The sequence below is a fragment of the Ptychodera flava genome, chromosome 9 (assembly GCF_041260155.1).
Source record: "Ptychodera flava strain L36383 chromosome 9, AS_Pfla_20210202, whole genome shotgun sequence".
Classification (NCBI taxonomy): Eukaryota; Metazoa; Hemichordata; class Enteropneusta; family Ptychoderidae; genus Ptychodera; species Ptychodera flava.
In genome coordinates, this window is record NC_091936.1 from 1,633,260 (window position 1) to 1,656,820 (window position 23,561).

General features: G+C 38.2%; 1 protein-coding gene across 2 annotated transcripts in view; it reads right to left on the minus strand.

Annotated features, from left to right (window-relative positions):
* Positions 1-23,561, minus strand: part of LOC139141355 (transcription elongation factor SPT5-like) — a 177,715-nt gene that overhangs the window by 6,711 nt on the left and 147,443 nt on the right. For both annotated transcript variants that reach the window (XM_070710989.1, XM_070710988.1), the window contains exons 15-20: positions 20,206-20,331; positions 16,886-17,014; positions 16,244-16,427; positions 10,337-10,442; positions 9,788-9,906; positions 6,663-6,768 (exon numbers count right to left, since the gene is read on the minus strand). In XM_070710989.1, coding sequence (XP_070567090.1) covers positions 6,663-6,768; positions 9,788-9,906; positions 10,337-10,442; positions 16,244-16,427; positions 16,886-17,014; positions 20,206-20,331 — 770 coding nt within the window. The remainder of the gene's footprint in view (positions 1-6,662; positions 6,769-9,787; positions 9,907-10,336; positions 10,443-16,243; positions 16,428-16,885; positions 17,015-20,205; positions 20,332-23,561) is intronic.

Consider the following 23,561-nt stretch of genomic DNA (forward strand, 5'->3'; position numbering starts at 1 on the left):
GAGAGATTGATGTAATGTGACCACTTCTAGCCCTAACAGATGGAGAGTATTACCAACTGCTGGTCTGAAGGCTTTAACCCTTTTCCTGCCAAGTTGGTGAAAATCCGCTTGAAATTCGGTGTAGCCAGAATCTAAGCACTGGTGACCGTTATTCTACCAACCCGGTGGAAATCGGGCTCTTTTTGGGTACCCCCTTTCCTGCCAAGTCGACGGCACTACGTTTTGCTATCCCCTGTGCGTTTAGGGGTCATCCGAGGACAGGTTTTCTGACAAGGAACGCCTTTTCTCCTCGAAATGGGTTCGCAGGGAGTCCATAGACAGGGAAAGGTGCAGAAACCTGTCCGCCAGTCCCCCACACCCGAGGGGGGCTGGTTTTTTTACCGCTTTTTAGCGGACTTGGCAGGATAGCATGGTGACATTTTCTGGCGGAGTTGGACGTACTTGGCTGCCTGGCACTATAGAGATTGCTGCCGAACTTGACCAACTCGGCAATGCTAATCTAGAAGGCTACCTCTTGCAAACGACTTGGCAGATGGTGCCGATGATGCGAGACGAAAGTCACTTATTCAGTTGTGCGTGACTGAAAATGAGAACGTATTTTGACGGGACGGCTCGACTTGTTCTCCGATGGAACGGATATGAACGACTCGGAAATACCATTACAAACTGGTGTCCGACGTACTAAGCTGGGCTTCAGCTCTGCAAGTTCAAGCCAGGCAACGTCCTTCACTGCCTTGGCCGTGCCATTCAATGGACGTGGCTTTGGATTTTTTATTTATTCCATCGTCCGAAGTATTGGCTCTGGTTTGCAGGCAAACGTATCCTGTTGCCGACGACCTTGGTTGCTATGTACGCTATTTGCGTACCGAGAATTCAGGGTACATGAGGTCAATGCTACGGGGATACCGCCTGTACTGAGCAGGGACTGCTTTTGTTATGCAAACCAGCTAGCTATACAATGGCTGCCAGGCATGGAGACGTCGATGGCTAGAACAATGGAAGCATATTGCGTTGTACCCGTGCATCGCAAAAGTGAGACTGACAACTTGGGTGTAGTGACTGGTTATCACTTGTTAGCTGCAGCCCAAGCCATGGCGGTACAAACCCGTACCTGACTGAGGACCGCTCAATTAAGTCGGTAATGAACGGTAACACTCGTAAGCCAACTCCCAAACGAGCTGGCGCAACTACGTGGAAGCTGTGCCTCAATGGCTCAGCCAAGTCGTTTGTACAACGGCAAAACGTAGTTTTTGTGCTACACTGCCAAGTCGTTGAAGGTACGTATTCAATTGACCCTACCCTGGGGAAAAAGGACAGGTTTGCCGGTGCTGCCGCACCCCTAGCACGACCCCAGGATCTCTGACTAACAGACGAGCGAGGTTATGTTTGTGCCTAGCGGACGTGCGCAATACTGAAGGAGCTTATTTCCGTAAAAGTAAGCATGAAACGGCAATAAAATGACGCACCCCCTGGGGCAAACAAAGATGCTGACCCCAATTTTTTTCTGCAGTAACCCTTGAGCACCTTCCCCTGTATACGGGCATGTAGAAATTATTGAAGTCTAACATGTATAAATACGGTTGAAACTACCCTGAAAATGGGCGGTTTCTGCCAAAATGCCTGGCAGGATAACGTGCAGGAAAGCCAATCTTTTGCAGGCACGGAAAAGGGGGCCGTTTTCTACTGACTTGGCAGGATAACGGACAAGGGCGCTCGGCAGGAAAAGGGTTAAAAGTGGACACCGCAGCATGCTTCTGATGAAACACAAACAGGAAGAAGTCAGCTAACCAAAGGTCTGCAAGGATCAATCTACCCAGTCTCACACCAATTACAGTGGAAGCATTGTATGACTTTAAAATGGAAGGTCTGCCCTGTCTAGCAACTATTTTGGCCAACACTTTCCCTAGAAGAGGGAGGGAACATGTAAGCGAAGATCCCCGATCTACACTGAGAGCATTGCAGAACTACACCAGTTGACCGTGATGGAGAGGTGCAAAGACCTGCAGTTTGAGATTGTGATGGATCGCAAACAGGTGTTTATGAGGTCTATCCTATTGCACAAATGTGATCTATAATGGACTGACCTAACTCACACTCCAGGGGAAGAATATTCAACCTGGGGAGAGCATTTGCCAAATTATTATGAATATCCAGAATGTAAGCACCCTAACAAAATATTGTGAAGTTGGCACCACTTCAGGCCATCCCAAACTAGGTAACACAAAGACTGTGTGCCACCTTGTTTGTTGATGTACACTACCACTGCAGAATACTTGGAGTGAATCATCACAACATTGTTACAAATTTGAGACAGAAAGGGTTTCAGGGCAAGAAACACCACCATCACCATCATTTCTAACCGATATAAGTGCCGGCAGCCTGATTCTTGTGTTCCCTGTCCCGGAAAGGATGCGTCTGTGAAGATTACGACACTTGCTATAGGAGGGCACAATCTTACCCCCTTATCACCCCTGTGTTCTGGAGATGAGGCAGGGTGAGAAGAGGCCACATGCCTTAAAAATACAATTAAACCCTGCCGGACACAATATCCAGAACCACTGGGTTGTTGGTAGTATTTCCGTTCACTGGTTGGCAAAATACCAATCACCTTCCACTGACACTGATGGCATTGGGATGGCAAGACAAAGGGCAGTCTCCTTCTGTGCTCCTCCTTGGTCTTACGATGATGGTTCTTGCATGTAAAGGACAGTTTTGCCCTCTTAAATTTAAGTAAGTACTGGTAGCCTCTAATTGCTGAACTGCAAGCTTTGCTTCAGCAACTTCTCATTCTCCTGAAGAATGGAGATGAACTAAACATTGAGCATAAGGGAACCATGTGATGGCCAAAGGCGAATAAGGTTGAACTGCTTCCTTTTCCAAGGCCAGGTTAGTGAGCAGATGATCCCATACCATGAGCACCTCTGGCTGACGAACTATCACCTCAATTATGCAGAGAACTGAGCTTTCTCTAAAAAGCTGAAAGAGCAAAAAAGGGGGTATTTGCAGTACTGCCAACTAGCCAGATGGCTGCATTCAGTCTGGCAAAATCATCTCCACAAACTGTGAATGACTTTACCAAGTCCTTACTACTCAACAAAGGCTTTACACTTGATGCACAAGTTATTGGAACACCAAATTAGGTAATTACCCAGCAACTTGGCTGAGTACTTTGCTATTTGACCTGGCATTTACCTAAACAAGAGTTTGTTTTATGGTCTGAAGACTGATAAGAAATCCACCAAACTCAGCAGGCAGCTCCTCCACTGAGTAATCTGATACGCCTACACTGGAAAAAACATTTTCGACTGGCAGCTACATGTTGCTGTTGGTAGAGTTTTGAAGAGGGGAAAAAAATGTTGTAAAGTGTAAAACATGATTTGCCGCTGTCATTTTGTGTCCTGTCTTTGTATATATACATATTATTACTAGTTTTCGAATGAGAAGTACATACATTGAAGAAACACTGACTGTCAGAGCAAACATCGAATCATATGATAAAAATTGGTTCCATCGACGTCGGTGGTGGGCTCATGGAAGGTGGTAAATTTGACGACAGTTTTGTACACTCTAGATTAATACAAGGGATGCTGCAATGTTTCAATTCCCAATAACCTACCGAGGCAAAAGCTGTCAGGTTCAGGCCCAGGACACAAATGAGTACAACAGATTGTGTTACATCATCGTATTTATTCCCCTTTTCACAATTTTCCAATGAACTGGATGCCTGTTGAAAATGTTTTTTTTCAGTGTAGGCATATCAGTTTACTCAGTGGAGGAGCTGCCTGCTGAGTTTGGTGGATTTCTTATCAGTCTTCAGACAATAAAACTGATTCTCGTTTAGGTAAATGCCGGGTAAAATAGCAAAGTGCTTAGCCAAGTTGCTGGGTAACTACCTAATTTGGTGTTCCGATAACTCATGCACTAGCTGTAACATATCATCAAAGAAGGTGAAGATTGTCAGAAGTCACCCGAAGCTGAAACAAGATGGCAGACCCACTTGAATCCACCACATGCACTGTGTCACCTGCCTGCAAATCTGTAGTTGTCAACGCACTTGAAGCAAGAAACGATGGCGAAGAAGGCAAGATTGATAAGGACAAAACCGAAGAGTTCCCCTACTCTTGAGCTCCTGGAAAATCTGCACCGACTCCTGACATAGAAGAGGCTTGGAAACCTACAACGGCTTGATGCGTTGTCCATAGCCAACCCACACATCTCTCAAACTCTACAACATGAGAAGAAAGTTGCCAGAGAAAAAACCTGAAAATTCAAATGCACATGCTCCCAAGACAAAGGGACAGGGCAAAACTCCTGCCTCACCTCCATGCAAAAAACTACTCAAACACAAGTCATCGTTGATGACACAGTCCCCACTTGTTAATGGGTATTTTGATTACAGGTCCTCAGAGAGGATAGAGTCCTCTTCATTAGGTCTGTGATAAAAATACTTTTGAATGAATTCGCTTGATACATGTCTGAGTTATGGTTCAGGACATGAAAAAAATCGTAACAAAATGGTCGCACAGTGGCCATATTGGATCGCATCACAAAACAAATTGATGTGCATAGCTATGACATTGGTCGATGTCCTTGTACCAACTTTGAATAAAATTGGTCGAAACATGCGGATATGCCTGAGAAATGGCTCTGTACATGAAAAAATCGTAATAAAATGGCCGCCTGGCGGCCATATTGGATCGTATCACAAAACAGATTGACGTACATATGTATGACATAGATCAATGTCCTTGTACCAACTTTGAAAAAAATCGGTTGAGATGTGCCTGAGTTATGGCTCTGTACATGAAAAAATCGTAATAAAATGGCCGCCTGGCGGCCATTTTGGATCGTATCACAAAACAAATTGCCATGCACAGCTATGACATTTGTCAATAAGCTTGTACCAACTTTGAATAAAATCTGTTGAAACGTGCCTGAGTTATGGCTCTGTACATGAAACAAACGTAATAAAATGGCCGCCTGGCAGCCATATTGGATCGTATCACAAAACAAATTGACGTGCATATCTATGACATTGGTCAATGTCCTTGTACCAACTCTGAATAAAATCGGTCGAAACATGCCTGAGTAATGGCTCTGTACATGAAAAAATCATAATAAAATGGCCGCCTGGCGGCCATTTTGGATCGTATCACAAAACAGATTGACGTACATATCTATGACATTGGTCAATGTCCTTGTACCAATTCTGAATAAAATCGGTCGAAACATGCCTGAGTAATGGCTCTGTACATGAAACAAATGTAATAAAATGGCCGCCTGGCAGCCATATTGGATCGTATCACAAAACAAATTGACGTGCATATCTATGACATTGGTCAATGTCCTTGTACCAACTCTGAATAAAATCGGTCGAAACATGCCTGAGTAATGGCTCTGTACATGAAAAAATCATAATAAAATGGCCGCCTGGCGGCCATTTTGGATCGTATCACAAAACAGATTGACGTACATATCTATGACATTGGTCAATGTCCTTGTACCAACTCTGAATAAAATCGGTCGAAACATGCCTGAGTAATGGCTCTGTACATGAAAAAATCGTAATAAAATGGCCGCCTGGCGGCCATATTGGATCGTATCACAAAACAAATTGATGTGCATATCTATGACATTGGTCAATGTCCTTGTACCAACTCTGAATAAAATCGGTCGAAACATGCCTGAGTAATGGCTCTGTACATGAAAAAATCGTAATAAAATGGCCGCCTGGCGGCCATATTGGATCGTATCACAAAACAAATTGATGTGCATCTGTATGACATTGGTCAATGTCCTTGTACCAACTTTGAATAAAATCGGTTGGAACATGCCTAAGTTATGGCTCTGTACATGAAAAAATCGTAATAAAATGGCCGCCTGGCGGCCATATTGGATCGTATCAGAAAACAAATTGACGTGCATCTGTATGACATATGAAGTAATCCTTGTACCAAGTTTGAATGAAATCGCTCCAGGCATCTCAGAGATATCTGCGTGAACGGACGGACGCACGGACGGACGGACGGACGGACGCACGCACGCACGCACGCACGGACATGACCAAACCTATAAGTCCCCCCGGACGGTGTCCGTGGGGACTAAAAATGCACATGAAAGCAGAAAACTACTTTCTAACTAGCAAATGTAAGGTAAGACTAAGCTATGCAATACAGTAAGCTGAAAGAAGTTTCTTGTGCTCGTCAAACAGCAACTTTGCAGAAGGGTAGGAGCGAACCACAGAACTGTGCAGTGGAAGGCTACAAACAATTAACTTAGGACCTGGGATGGGCCTCCAGCTTTTATAGTGCTTATGAAGAAACCCCTCAGGTGAGGGAAAGATTCTTCTGTAGGTTCGTCAGTGTTTAGAATCAATTAGGTCATTGTACATCTTGAAGGAAGTAGTGTTATGTAACACAAATGATCATCAAAACAATGCTGTAACTTAGAATATAAATATGAACAGAAAGATGTATAAAATATGTACAGAAGAAATTTGCTTCAGTTCAATGTGTGATCTCAGTGTTTACAAATCAAGGAGAATTGTGGGTAACATCACTTAGTGTGCATGATGCACTACCTAATAATAGTAAAATTGCAACCACACTGTACTATGAACCTGAATGTATGCTTGCCATATTTTCCCAATATCACTTTCATACCTTGCAGGAGTGTTTGGATTATTGGGGTCCCAGGCACCTGTTTGGCCAGGTGTTCGACTACCATCGTGCATTGGGGTCTGAGCTCCATAGTGAGGTGTTCTGCTTCCTGAGTATCAGAATGGCAAAATATAAAACTAAGAGGTTATCCATAGTATGTCAGGAAAATATGAGTGATATAGTCAAGCAGTGCATGAGTTGTAATTACTGTATTCATCCAATTATGGCAGCCTAGATTGGGAACATGAAATGGGTGTAATGATATGGGGGTCTTATGATCAAGAAACTACATGTTTTCTGCTGACACTTCTAATTTGTGCTAATTTTACTCACATTTATTGAGCATAACTTTAGACTTCCATAAATTTTGTCAGATGGTACAAAAAACTTAAACAGGCACGATTTGATTGTCTATTCTTGTGACGTCATGAAAGTTAATTGTACATGATTACAAGTACATTGTACACGCACAGGCAATAAATCAACAAAGATGAAACACAGTCATTTCCCAGCCTAAGTGACATACTATTTTTTATTGCTGTTCAATGTGAAACTACGTAAACAATCCCTGGCTAACAAAAAGATGGTTTGGTGAAATTAAAGTTTGAAAATAATTCTTTAGAGAAGGAGAAAATTCAAAACAGAATCAATCATGTATTAAGTTGATCAGCATTAGCTGACATGGTGTGAACATGCATTTGCTGCATGTAAAAACAACCAACCTTTTTGAAATCTAAGGTCGGTGTCAAGTAAAATAATTACATAGAAATGAAATTCATCCATCTTTCAAAATATGGCTGAGTGAAGACTTCTGAATCTTGAGTTGGTCAATCAACTTTTCATATGTGATCTTTGAAGTCATACGATTGTCAATCTTTGAGTTGTGAACTTCTGGCTTTTTTAACATATCTGCTTTTTTAACTTATCTACAGGGACAGACAGATGTATGGAAATGTTGAAAATCCCCTAAATGAGGGAAAGGGTCTAATACTTGAGCAGGGTCTTATGATCAATCAAGTATAGTATATGAACATTTGTATGACTGGTTATTATGTTTTTGAATAATAGATATTCTCTGCTCAACCCTAATGTACATTAACCCTTGCAGCGCCGTGTCGATGTATACATCGACAGTGCACTTCCGGGTTCCACGCCACATCGATGTATACATCGACAAGCGTTATAGCTCAGTAATGCCTAACTCAGCAACTTGTTGCCTAACTATACACACTGAATATCCTATCCTTACCATTTGAACCCACTTCAGTACCATATAAGGACTAAAATAATGACATCATCTAGCTTAAGTATGGAAATTTCCGGTAATTTATGCAACCTTTCTGCTTGAGCGGGTCACTCATTTTTATCCCGCATATTTAATTTGGTCGCTCTGATCGCTCACACGTACGTCCTCAGTGGGACGCATTTTGTACTCTGTTACAAGCCATGTACATGGAAAACAGTGATTATTTTGCCAGTGTGTCTCCTACTAAGTGATAAAAACGGCGGATATAAGGTTTTTTAGACAATATTTACGGAGAGTGGACAGTTTTGGTGATCAGTAGTTAAATGTGATTTTGAAGTGGAGCGACGATCCATAATGGCGGCCACAGCCGATCGTGTTGAACGCAGTGAATGCTCCAGACAGTGCTCTGTGATCAAAGTTTTGTAAGCCAAAAACACTTTACGTGAAGACTTTTGTTCGGATTTTCATCAAATTTAAATCAAACTTGTTAATTTTTGAGTGATTGACGATCGTGAACCCAATATTTCTGTGAAGAAAACTTTGATGTTACATCGTGCTCGGCCCAACATGGAAGACAGCCATAGCATTCACTGAGTTGTGTACGTTCCGTAGGGAAGACTGACGTGAAGAACTCGCGATAGATTTCCAACGTATCAACACATTGTTTGATCAAAATAAATCATCTATGAACTTTTACCGCCAATATCTCGTAGTTTCTTTCAATTTTGTGAGCAAATTTTGTTGCACTCTCGTCAAAAGACATGATCATTTGTTTTGAGTATGTGTTGACTGAAGATCGATCGTGACACGATGGGGCAAAGCTTTCAGAGCCAAACACTTGAGTTTTCGGGCTTCAAACTGATTTTAGCTGGTTGCGAAACTGAATTTTATTGATCCAAAAGTCATAATGATGCATTGTTGTCATCAACTTTTCAATCTTACATTGTTTGTGCATTAACAATCATCCACCATGCCATAGCTAGATATTGCTGCATTAGCCCAGTGATTACATGCATGTACTGTATAGTAAGATGGAAGCAGATTGCCTGTGTATTCAAATAAATTGTTTGTGTTTACATGTCATGCAAACAACTATGATTATTTTCAGACTTTTATGACACATGGGATGCATGACAAAAACAGAAAATACATTTGATGTCAAACATATTCCAATATAATGAGTATACACAAAGATTTTTCTGTGTATTTTTCAATGATGGTAATGGAAGATTTTCACTTTCCACTAAATCAAACAAAGAAAATAAACAAACAAACACAAGTAACATATGAATATTGGGCAACAGAGTTGTTTTGCTGCTCCATATCCTATAGTTTTCAAATTATATTTGTTACATTGTATTAAAAAACCATTTCTGCATTTGTGTTCCTATATAGAATGAAGGGAGCATTTATATTACTTACAAATGCCAATACTTGTTTGTTTTTTTGTTTGTTTACTGTTTACATCAATGATAAATCTGTCAACCTTTTTTTACCTGAACTTGTGCACTTACACAACAAGAAAATTTAAAGAAAGTTTCAAGGCTTCTGAGGAATTTGATATATTTTTAGAATGTTTTAATCATTTTCATTGAATTTTGAACCAAAAATGTGCACTTTTACCCCAATATTCCACTCTAAATGTGTTCAATCAAACATGTAAATTATACTGAGAGCTTGGTAATTTTCTTAGGTGTAAAATTCATTTGGGTTATTGAGGGTTTTTCATGAATAAAATGAAGTGCATGTGTCTAAAAGAAGTGTAGCATTGTGACTTGTTGGATTCAAAAAGTCCTTGGCCGGTGGAGTGAGATGCATATAAAGTCTATGGCACTTTGAGGGTTAACGGTGAAATAAGGGTGAAGGAATGTACCAAACTCACCATCATGTAATGGTGTCTGTGATCCATACATTGGGGTTCGTGAACCATACATAGGGGTCTGTGCACTGTAGAGTGGTGTACGTCCATACATTGAAGTATTTCCTGTTCTTCCAGGTTGGCTGTCAAATAAAAACACACAACTTTTTCAGCAAAACTAGTGAAAGATAGCATCTAGGAAGTCATAAAAGTAATAAAACTTGTCTTACAGTTGACAGTAGAACAAAGTTATGAAATATGTAATTACGGTTACTTTGAACAGGGATGTCCCAACAAGTCTGTGTATTGCAGTGTGAAAGAAAAATAAAAAATAGAGATATACACACGACTGCATTACTTAGAATGACTTGAGTGAATTTGAATAATACAAAACTATGATTGCAATTAAAGGCACTTTTGGCGATCCCGGGGATCACCTTTGTTCTAGTATGTAAAGAGGATTATGGAGGGTGTGATAGCCTTGTTTTCCATTGAAATTGTTATCTAGTAAGAAAATTTTCTGACGAGACAATCTGGCACCAACACAGGCCTTTTTAAGAAGTATTCACTTACTTGACTGGGTTCAATCGACTTCTGTCCACTGATATTGTTTTGCAATTGGTATGCAATTCAACTCTGGCTGTTGACTCAGTTGCATCCTTCACAATACCAATATAACCTACAATGATGTATGGTATATATGGGAGTGTAGAGTTCAATTCAAAAATTGCGGCAATGGCACAGTAAGCTACTACTCTACCACTCGGTAAGTGGTAGGGTCCATTGACAACATAATTATGGATGATGAATTGTATAGGTATATACTTATTGTTGCCAGCCCCCTGTATATATATAGACGTGCAACCATACATTCAAGATACGCTTATTGTGGACAAAGGAACATGAATCAAGGTTTACGAGAAATAAAATAAAAAATTAAAGCTGCAAGCAGCGTTGGCGGGGCCCAAGCGGATAACATGGTTGAAAGATCTTGCACTAATGATATTATGTGCAAAATTCGATCTTGGAAAAGTATGATTTGAACATCATCTCATAGTTACTGTACCTGTCATTGGGAATTGCATGTTTTACGTAAAATCAAATATGGCGGCGAAATATGAAGGATGTAGCACTTGTGGTTACTGAGTTATGGACATATACTCATATTTAAGGGCAAAGGTCATCGAGGTCACGTGACATTTTGTCAAAAAAATTGTAAAGCTTAGTTATCCCTATATACCAAAAATCAGACCTCTAGCTCTACTGGCTGGCTCAGAATTAGATATGCACATAATTAATGAGGTACAGGATGTGGTGTCATAAGGTCTCCCATCATACCAAATATGAAGGCTGTAGCACTTGTGGTTACTGAGTTATTGACATATACGTATATTCAAGGTCAAAGGTCATCGAGGTCACGTGACATTATGTCAAAAAAAATGTATTGCTAAGTTATCCCCATATACCAAAAATCAGACCTCTAGCTATATTGGCTAGCTCAGAATTAGATATGCGCATAATTAATGAGGTACAGGATGTGGTGTCATAAGGTCTCCCATCATACCAAATATGAAGGCTGTAGCACTTGTGGTTACTGAGTTATGGACATATACGTATATTCGAGGTCAAAGGTCATCGAGGTCACGTGATATTTTGTCAAAAAAATTGTATTGCTAAGTTATCCCTATATACCGAAAATAAGACCTCTAGCTCTATTGGCTGGCTCAGAATTAGATATGTGCATAATTAATGAGGTACAGGATGTGGTGTCATAAGGTCTCCCATCATACCAAATATGAAGGCTGTAGCTCTTGTGGTTACTGAGCTAGGAACATATACGTATATTCAAGGTCAAAGGTCATCGAGGTCACGTGATATTTTGTCAAAAAAATTGTATTGCTAAGTTATCCCTATATACCAAAAATCAGACCTCTAGCTCTATTGGCTGGCTCAGAATTAGATATGCACATAATTAATGAGGTACAGGATGTGGTGTCATAAGGTGTCCCATCTTACCAAATATGAAGGCTGTAGCACTTGTGGTTACTGAGTTATTGACATATACGTATATTCAAGGTCAAAGGTCATCGAGGTCACGTGACATAATGTCAAAAAAATTGTATTGCTAAGTTATCCATATATACCAAAAATCAGACCTCTAGCTCTATTGGCTGGCTCAGAATCAGATATGCGCATAATTAATGAGGTACAGGATGTGGTGTCCTAAGGTCTCCCATCATACCAAATATGAAGGCTGTAGCACTTGTGGTTACTGAGTTATTGACATATACGTACATTCAAGGTCAAAGGTCATCGAGGTCACGTGACATTATGTCAAAAAAATTGTATTGCTAAGTTATCCCTATATACCAAAATGAGACCTTAGCTCTATTGGCTGGCTGAGATTTAGATATGCGCATAATTAATGAGGTACAGGATGTTGTGTCATAAGGTCTCCCATCATACCAAATATGAAGGGTGTAGCACTTGTGGGTACTTAGTTATGAACATATACGTATATTTAAGGTCAAAGGTCATTGAGGTCACATGACAATTTGTCAAAAAAATTGTATTGCTAAGTTATGCCTATATACCAAAAATCAGACCTCTAGCACTATTGGCTTGCCCAAAATTAGATATGTGCATATTTAATGAGGTACCGGATATGACAGCATAAGGTCTCCCATCCTACCAAATATGAAGGATGTAGCACTTGTGGTTCCTAAGTTATGGACGCATATGTATATTTGAGGTCAAAGGTCATCAAAGTCATGTGACATTTTGTTAAAAAAATTGTTTTTCGTAGTTATCCCTATATACCAAAAATCTGACCTCTTGCTCTATTAGATTGCCCAGAATTAGATATGACTCTTACATAGGCCAGAATAAGCCATTTGTATAGCTTAGCTGCAGAGGTATAGGGGAGGTCAAAGGTCATTGAAAAATCAGAAAAATAATACTTTAAAAATTTTCTTCTCAAAAACTGCCTGGTTAATTTCCTTGAAATTTATTATATAGCATCTAGTAGTGTGGCCTATAAAGTTTGCGAAAAGATTTTGGTGTTAGTTCTGGAGAAGAAGTTTTTGAATGATTAAATTGCGATTTTTCGAAAATCCAATGTGGCGGCCAAATCATGTGACCGATCCAAATGTCTTTCGCAAACTTAAAAGAGATCACTCTAAGGATGACATGAGTAAAATTTCAGTTAAATCGGTGTGTTTGTTCTGGAGAAGACGATTTGTAATGATTAAATTGCGATATTGCAAAATCCAAGATGGCGGCCAAATCATGTGACCAATCCAAATGTCTTTCGCAAACTTGAAACAGATCACTCTAAGGATGACATGAGTAAAACTTCAGTTAAATCGGTGTGTTTGTTCTGGAGAAGCAGATTTTTAATGATTAAATTGGGATTTTCGTAAAATCCAAGATGGCGGCCAAATCATGTGACCGATCCAAACGTCTTTCGCAAACTTGAAAGAGATCACTCTAAGGACGACATGAGCAAAATTTCAGTTAAATCGGTGTGTTTGTTCTGGAGGAGAACATTTTTAATGATTAAATTGCGATTTTCGTAAAATCCAAGATGGCGGCCAAATCATGTGACCAATCCAAATGTCTTTCGCAAACTTGAAACAGATCACTCTAAGGATGACATGAGTAAAATTTCAGTTAAATCAGTGTGTTGGTTCTGGAGAAGAAGATTTTTAATGATTAAATTGCGATTTTCGTAAAATCCAAGATGGCGGCCAAATTGTGACCAATCCAAATGTCTTTCGCAAACTTGAAACAGATCACTCTAAGGATGACATGAGTAAAATTTCAGTTAATCAGTGTGTTGGTTCTGGAGAAGAAGATTTTTAATGATTAAATTGCGATTTTCGTAAAATCCAAGATGGCGGCCAAATCATGTGACCGATGCAAACGTCTTTCGCAAACTTGAAAGAGATCACTCTAAGGACGACATGAGCAAAATTTCAGTTAAATCGGTGTTTTGGTTCTGGAGAAGAAGATTTTTAATGATTAAATTGCGATTTTCGAAAAACCCAAGATGGCGGCCAAATCACGTGACCGATCCAAACGTCTTTCGCAAACTTGAAAGAGATCATTCTAAGGATGACATGAGTAAAATTTCAGTTTAATCGGTGTGTTGGGTCTGGAGAAGAAGATTTTTAATGATTAAATTGCGATTTTCGTAAAATCCAAGATGGCGGCCAAATCACGTGACCGATCCAAACGTCTTTCGCAAACTTGAAAGAGATCACTCTAAGGATGACATGAGTAAAATTTCAGTTAAATCGGTGTGTTGGTTCTGGAGAAGAAGATTTTTAATGATTAAATTGCGATTTTCGTAAAATCCAAGATGGCGGCCAAATCACGTGGCCGATCCAAACGTCTTTCGCAAACTTGAAAGAGATCACTCTCAGGATGCCATGAGTAAAATTTCAGCTAAATCTGTATGTTGGTTCTGGAGAAGAAGATTTTTAAAATTAAATCGGTTTTTTTTGAAAATCCAATATGGCCGCCAGGTCACGTGACCAATCGAAATTTGTATACCCAGGTGCATGAGATCTCATAGGTACCTATTAGCCCTGCAAGTTTCAGAAGTTTGCGGTAAGCGGTGTTTGAGTTCTAGGTCGACAAAAAAAGAGCGGAAGAGAAGAAGAAGAAGAGAGTAGAGAAGAAGAAGAAGAAGAAGAAAGTTGAACTCCTATAAAACCAATAGGGGCCCAGCCGGTTGGCTTGGGCCCCTAAAAATAAAAGTAAATGAGATCACAAAAAACCAAAAGTTGTGCTCATTCATATGGACAAAAATTGCTATGAAAGGTCTGTGGTGTAGCATTTACATGCACATGCGAGTTAAACGTAAATTCCCCAAAATGAAAATGGAAGGTTGGTTGGGTTACTTAATTTCAGCCATCTGACTCCCTAGACAATGTTTGTTTTGCCTATTTAACTTGCATTGTTTTTGGTCATAACATATGAAGTTTGGTATTTTCTGCTAGTTTTCATTAGAGTTGCTTGGATAATATGAGTTTTTGTCTGTTAAAATTTGAGGACCACAATGGAAATAAGTTTTTTACTTTCTTGTGTAATCCTCAGCACATGATTTTCAAATGTTGATTTCAGAGGTCTTTTTTTTTGTTTTCTCTTTTTTTCATGTACTGAATAATTTGCTGAATAAACCATACCAAAAATGAACATGAGACAAGGAAATTCCTGAACATGCTGTAGATTTTTTGGGATCTTAAGGTCCAATCCGCGATCATTAGTATATGTCAGTGCAGGCTGTGACTGCTGGCGCACTTTGCACTGTACTCAACACATTAAAAGAATCAGACTGGTTATTTTGAAGAAGAAGCTGTGAATGTAAATACAGTAAATGGATAATGAACGACTGACAACTATACACATTCACCAATTAGATAAGCTCACAACAGTCACTAACAACGGAGCTAATCAAAGTGAGACTAGAGTGGACACCATGGCCAATTGGTATGTATCAGGGAGACATTGCAGTGGCAAAGACAATCAAATCCAACCAAATACTCAATGCAGTCACTGATATAGGAAGATCAACGTATGTGCTTCGAATCATCATGTTGGCTTGAGTAAATTTGAGAAATGTTTTAATTTTGAAAATGCAAATTAGTGTTTAATGTGCAGGCGAGACACAATCATACTGAATACGAGGTTACACTTTTGACTTTGGTAATATTATATCATAGTATCTACAATGTACATAGCAAGTTCTGTTAATTTTGATCAAGTCAATGCAGATACATATCCAAAAGTAGGAAAGTTTCTTAGATATGCAAATTAGTAATAAGCTGAAGTAAAAATGCTAAATGACTTTCAATGTTTTAACTTTGTATCTTTCATGTTCATTGCAAGTTTTGTCAACTTTGATCATGTCAATCCAGATATATACCTCATTATGCAAATTGGTAATTAGCTAAAGTGAAAATGCTTAATGACTTGCTACAATATTTTAACTTGGAATCTTCAATGTCCATCACAAATATTGTCAACTTTGATCGAATCAATTAAGATACATATCCCTAATTAGGAAAGCTATTTAAATATGCAAATTAGTAATAAATTTATCTAAAAATGCGAAAACAATTTTCATGATTGTTATATCAATATTTCATTCAAATTTGAATGAAATTGCTCTAGGCATCTCTGAGATATCTGCGTGAATGGACTGATGGACGCACGCATAAACGCACAGACGTACGGACATGACCAAACCTATAAGTCCTCCAGACAGTGTCCGTGGGAGCTAATTAATTAAATAAGTATATGAGAATTAATCAGATGGACAGACAGGCAGATGGACAGACCAACACACACACAGACATTGTGGTGACAAAGGACAACTTTGGTGCTTTGCGCCAGTGTCCAAAAAGCAAAAATACAAAGCCGTGACATAGTATACTGCTTGTGTTTCACACACAAATGGTGTACAAAACTTACCTTTGAAAGGTCCTTGACAAATCCTTACTGTTTGGCCAATAAGTCCACTATCACGTCTTCCCCTGCCCCTACCAGGCCCACCTTGTCCACCACCTCCCCTGCCTCCTCGACCCCCACTACTTGGATGAGATGGGCTACTGATCCTAGGTGACATGTAACCACTCACTGGATCTGTATGTGCTGGCTGTGGATCAGAAAGCATCCTCAATGACACTGTGCTCCCATTTGATCATAATAGCAGTACATTCAACTTACCAAATACGAAGGTTTCAGTTTGGACATGGGGATTCAGAGATGATATTTTGGCTAAAAACTAGAAATTCACATCAAGGTATCTATTCAAGAAATTAAAAAATTCTCCAAGAAATGATTACATTTACATAAGCATATTTCAGCCTATTTTAACAAATTTTAATGACGTCAGTCCTATCAGACTTAAAACCACATTGAAGGTTTTATTCATTTAATAGATATCTAAAAGTATGTTCCATCTTTTGCAGTGGATACTAGATTCTCTTGGAACTAGAGAGAAATTAATTACTAGGAAATAAACATTTAGTAGAAATGTAATATTACAGCAATGGAAACCTTGGTGTTGTCAGACTGCTTTGGTGGAGGGACTGTATACAAATATGTGCTTACTCTTGATCCTCCTCCTGCTAGTACAATGTGCCTTGTTCTGCATACAAAGATACCTCCATTTTCTGTCATCAAGCGGGAATGCAAAAAAGCAAAACTTCGGTAGATGTGTTTGACCTCACCTTGCCGACCCTATCAAGAAATTCAATCAATAATTAGTTGAATATCAAAAACCAAAAAAAAAAACCAGTTTCTCATATTCATATTTTGGATCTACACGACACATATCATATCTGTAAGTACTGTGGTTCTCAAGGTATTTGAGTGGACGGACATCCTCACAAACGGACATACATACATACATACATATATACATACATACATACATACAGACTGATGCCGGACAGATACTCATCCCAATAGCTTCTATAGACTGTAGTCTACAGTAGCTAAAAAGTCGTAACAAAATAGTTGCCATGAGGCCATATTCAATCTTATTGTGAAACAAATCAATGTGCATATGTATGACATAGGTCAATGTCCTCGTACCACGTTTGAAAAATACCGTCAAGGACAGTGTGCTCACATTCGGTTTGAATTGGTCCATTCGAGGAATATTTAAACCAGGAAAAACAAGAATGACAAAAGCAAATAAGGTCTCCAACTTAGGTACTGGAGGTCATCTTTAGGAACATGCATATCAACTTCTATAGCAATGGGACAAGCAGATCCTAAATACATAAGCAAATGTCAACAACAAAAATAGACAGAGAAGGTTGAGAAAAAGAAAAGGTGGGAGTGGGTAAAAAAATGTACAAGGGATCTGGTAAAAAAGTTATGCTACCTCATTAATCTTCTAGACCCTACCCCTCCTGAATATCAAATGTTCCATCCCTTGGTATTACATAACGCCAGATGACAGGAAATGTATTTACAACCATGGGGAGTTTTTAATTAATGCGTGAGTGTTATCATTCTAATGTAAACAGCACTTATATAAGTTGGTTACAGATAGTGAAATGCCTTCCACTGTGGGTGGTGATTACAACCTCTGGAATTATCCTGGATCCAAATTTCTCATCAGTTCTTGTCTGTCTTACATACAAAAGTTGCAAAAATTGGTCCGCAATGAAAAAATTCATCTCAGATCTCTGGATCAAATTTTCAAACAATTTGATACCAAATATGACAAAATTATGTTCACAGCCTTCGAAACTGTCTCACAACATATCCTGGGTTGCTGTAGGTCATTTAAGGTCACAAACTGAGAAAATTACCTAAAATATACAAATTTGGGGGGTTCCCAACACTTTGAGCAGAACATTTATCTAATAACATCCCTCAGGACTTTATACCAAATTACAAAGCTATCAAACAAGTAATTTTGAGAACAAGTTTTCTTGACCAAAAATGACATTATTGACTTAAAAATACAAATTTGTATATTTCAGGACAATTTCCATATATCTAACTATTGTCATGTCTGTACGTCTGTGTACCAAATATAAAAGCTGTCTGTCCAGGGGTTTTAAAGAGAAAATACTGTTTAAGATTTTTTGACCAAAAATGACAAATTTGCTCCAAAATAGTAATTTTCCCAATTTTGTCATAATTTCAACAAATTAGAAGAGTAACACCCTTGCAAAGATCCAACCCAAATTTGAGAGCGATTGGGCTGGCGGTTTCAGAGAAGACGAATTTTTACTGAAAATGAGAAAAATCACCAAAAAATTCAGCAAATATACAAAATTAAGGATAACTTCACAATATTCATAAAACTGTATAAGGTTCACCTAAGGTACATGCACACAAATTTACAAAGCAATCACAACAGTGGTTCTCGAGATATTAATTCTTGACCATTTTCACATTTTGCAAAATTATGCAAATGAGCTTATCATTTGCATAATTTTGGCAATGCAGACTTCATTTGAACAAAATCCCATCTATACCCTAGGATGCATCCACACACCAAATACTGAGCTGAAATTTGCAGCGGTTTGCGTGTTTTTGATGTTGACGGACATACTGTACGTACGTACATACTTACATACATACATACATACATACATACATACAGAAGCCATCGACTTCAGCTTATACGATAAACTCACATTGGTATAACCAAATGTGAGCTAATAAAATCGGTTGAGCCATGCCTGAGTTATGGCTCAGAACATAAAAATTGTAATAAAAATAAATGCCATGCAGCTATATTAGATTATATCGTGAAACAAATTAACATGCATATGTATGACATAAGTCAATGTCCTTGTACCAAATTTGAATAAATCGATTGAGACTTGCCTTAGTTATGGCTATGGACATGAAAAAAACCATAACAATATGGCCGCCACGACGCCATATTGAATCAATCATGATATAAATCAACGTGCATATGTATGACATAGGTCAACGTCCTTCTACCAACTTTGAATAAAATAAAATTGTAACAAAATGGCCGCAACACAGCCATATTGGACCATATCGTTAAACAAATCGACCTACATATGTATAACATAAGTCAATGTCCTTGTACCAGCTTTGAATAAAATCGGTTGAGATGTGGCTGAGTTATGGCTCCGTACATGAAAAAAATTGTAACAAATGGCTGCATGGAGGCCATATTGGATTGTATCAAAAAACAAATCGACAAACATATGTATGACATATGAAGTAATCCTTGTACCAAGTATGAATGAAATCACCACAGGCATCTATGAGATATCTGCGTGAATGGACGCATGCACGCACGTATGCACGTACACGACCAAACCTATCAAGTCCCCCTGGACGGTGTTTGTGGGGACTAATTAAACGTTCATAGCAGAAAATGTGGAATTTGCTCGAGTATAAGCCCCCTAGTTTTACCACCGTTTTGTGTCGCTAAACGGGGGCTTACACTCGGTTGAGTATGGTATGTCATTGTGTGCTATCAGAGCCCTTAATGATATCTTTACCAAGTTTTATGAAATTAAATGCAGTTGCTCTAGAAACAGAGCTCTTTTTCAAAAAGTCATTGTCAATGACATAGTCCCTGCTTTTCAATAAAATGGCCGTCACACGGCCATATTTGGTCAGATCGTAAAACAATTTGACGCACATATGCATTACATAAGGAGTAATCATTGTACTAATTTTGAATGAAATCACTCCAGGCATCTCTGAGATATCTGCATGAACGGATGGACACACGCACGTACGCATGCACAGACATGAGAACACCTATAAGTCCCCCGGAGGGTGTCCATGGGGATTATAAAGCACTAGACGGACTGACAGACCGAACAAATCCATAAGTCCCTGTCTCTCTGTCTTGTTGTAATGATAGTATCTGATCATACAGATCATACAACATTTTCTTTTGAAAACTATTATCTTACCGAATGTGGTCCATCAATAACCTTGACGATGTCTTTCACTTGAATGTTATTCTGTTCAGCATCTAATGCCACTGCATGCCTGGAATCTTTTTTCCTAGAGACTGCTTGATGTTTTACTGTGATCAACTGTAAATATCAAATAGTGATAAAAAGAGTGTTAATAATAACAACAATAATAATTATTAAATGTATCCTTTCATGTCATTCTACTATTCACACCTTGAGTTTGTACAGGTAAATAGGAAAGTTCAAGTTGAAACTGAAGTACTAGTCAGTATGATAATAAGCAGTCTTTGCATGACACAACATCAAGGTAGGACATAGTGGTGCCAAAGAAAACTTACTTTCTTGCATAAATATATTTTTAATGTTCAGAACAAAATAAGTCATTGAATTTATTTTCTATGAATCAAGTGAATGCTGGTGATCCGAGATGTACCACACTCTGTTCTCAATACAGGATACACTGCCATAGAAAATGTACCACTTCTGTAAAATGACACTAGTGAAGTCACAACACAGCAAAACTTAATATTTTCCTTTTTACCAAGGGGTCGTCAACCATAAAAGATTAGAAATTGCAATGCACTAGGGGGGGGGGGAGAGGAATATTTGTTTTGTGTGTCAAAATTGTGCTATGCACTAGAAATGCAAGTCCTTAGTTTAGGGGGAGGGGAGGGAGTATTTGTTTTGTTTGAGTCAAAATTGTATTAAGGATTCTGCTGTAACAAAAATACAATAACATAATCAGACCATTAAACCATAACAGAAGAGAAAGGATGACATACAGACAGAAACACATATATCTGTGCAGTTTTAATTTTGATTATATGGCTCTAACACAGTACTAACTCAAGGATCATCAGAAAAAAAAAGCGTCAATGACACCTTGCTCACATTTGGTTACATGTGGCAAACCAGAATGAATTGTGTACATGATATTCAACACGCTTCTATTTACCTTAGCTTGTGATATTCATAGTCAAATGCATTTGAACATATTTTGATACACCGTCCATTGAAGTATGAAATGGTTGGCAACTTGCAACTGTTGATCACATACACTTACACGATACCATGCAACTTCCATGCAACACTTTTTGTACAATGTGGTATTTTAGCTGTCTTGCCAAGATAATCTGACCAATGTTTCTTCACAAAGTTTTCACTTTTGTTGCTCAGTAGCATTTTAGTAACCCTGACCTTGATTTGAACAAATACTATTTTACAGTTGAGCATGTACATGTATCTACCACAAATACACAGGTAAAATGTGCAGCAATTCTCAATCTTTTGCAATTAGACCAGGGACTTCAAGAATATAATATTTGGCATTTTTGAAAAAAAAACATGCAAAACATGGTACCCCAAAACTTGTTTTAAACACAACATATTGATAGCTCCATGCTAATTTTTTTGTAAAATAGTGTGTCAGCTGCACTGCAAACTTCTGTCTTCCAATTCATCAATATTTTGATATATGGTAATCAAATAATCCTTAGAACTTAAAATCAAAATTTGATACCTGGTATCTGACATGTGACTCTCAAAAACAAGACTTTTGACAAAAAGTCGGTAAAAAATTCAAAAATACATATAGGAATTTTATGCTTCTCAATCAAGCTATTGCATACATTGTTCCTCCTATCATACGTACCAAATAATAAAGTAATCACTCTCTTATCAATATAAATTGCAGATTATGAAAAAATCATGTTTTTTTTCTTATTCTTTTATCAACGCCTACAAGATTCAATTGGATTTTAGATATCCATCTACATCTAAGCATTCCGAAGTTGGCCACATTTAATATGGAAATTATTCAGTTATGAGCTCCACAAACTTGGTCTACAGAAAGACTGGTGAATGGATGGACATACAGACAGACTGACATATGATACACAGACTGGCTGTGATGACATTGGTTTCTTAGTGTGCTTTGGCCCACGAAGAGTGATAAATATATAACAAACAGCTGGATGTAATGATAAAACAGCTACCTTTTCTTGATTTTCACGAACAACAGATAACCTTGACTGAAATGCTTAACAACATGCAACCAATGTTTTAATACAATGCTCATACACCAGATACACAGAGAGATTTCAACATACAACCATCAACTAAAAAACCCTACAGGGAAAAGTAAACATTGTTTTCTTCCAGTGCAACTGGTGCATCCACTTTTGGAATAACTTATAAAACCAATATGTCACAAGGGTGATGGCACTGAGATCAACTTAAGAATTTCAACTGTGGTGAACTTGACTATTCCTTTCAAATCCTGACCTGACTTGGAATCTTCAACTGAGATGCAGTGCATTGTAAAGTGTGTGGACAAAGACATGGGGTGGACCATTTGATATCTGGGGGGGGGGGGTGCTGAAGATTGATGAGGTAGCATTATTTTCTACCTGATCCACTGTACAGTATTTTTTTCCACTCTTCCACCTTTTCTTTTAGTCAAGCCTTTTCTGGCAGTTATGGAATCAATACTGTGGATTATTTCTGTAAGTTTTTTCCATAAAAAAATTAGGAAGCTTCATAAAAATAGGAAATTGAAGCTGATAGAGCTGCTAAGTTTGTGTTATGTAGAGAATAACTTTTTGCGACACGTGTGGATGAAGGAGGAAATCTTTGACAGCACACTTCAGGTCAGCCAGACCAAAATGGCGAATATAGCTGCAAAAATATTTAATTGAAGAAGATATAATTCGAACATATTAAATTAAGATCATACATGGGAAAATTTCTTCTCAATATCAAAGCTATTAAAAAAGATTTTGTGAAATAAATTTTTTGACCAAAATAGCAAAAATTGCCCCAAAGATACAAAATCACAGATTTCATCCTGATTTCAATATATCATATTACGATAAATCCTATGAACCTGTATACCAAACATCGAAGATATCAAATGAGCAGTTTTTGAGAAATACATTTTTTTGACCAAAAATGACAAAAATTGCCCCAAAAATACAAAATCCCAAATTTCATGAGAATTTGAATACATCACATTTTGATCAACCTTATGAACCAGTATACCAAATACCAAAGGCATCAGATGAGTAGTTTTTGGAGAAAAAAAAAATTTGACCAAAAATTGGTAAAATTGCCCCAAATTACAAAATACTAAAAATTCACTACAATTTTTACAAACTTGACTGAGGTCATCCTGAGGAATATGGATACCAATTTCAAAGCAATCAGACAAGCTGTTTGAGAAAGAAAGATTGTTTTTATTAAAAACTGAAAAAAATTACCCAAAAATACAAACACACAAATATCATCCACAGTTGTACACACCTAAAGGAATCTCGTTACCAAGTTTCAACCAAATCTAACCAATGGTTACT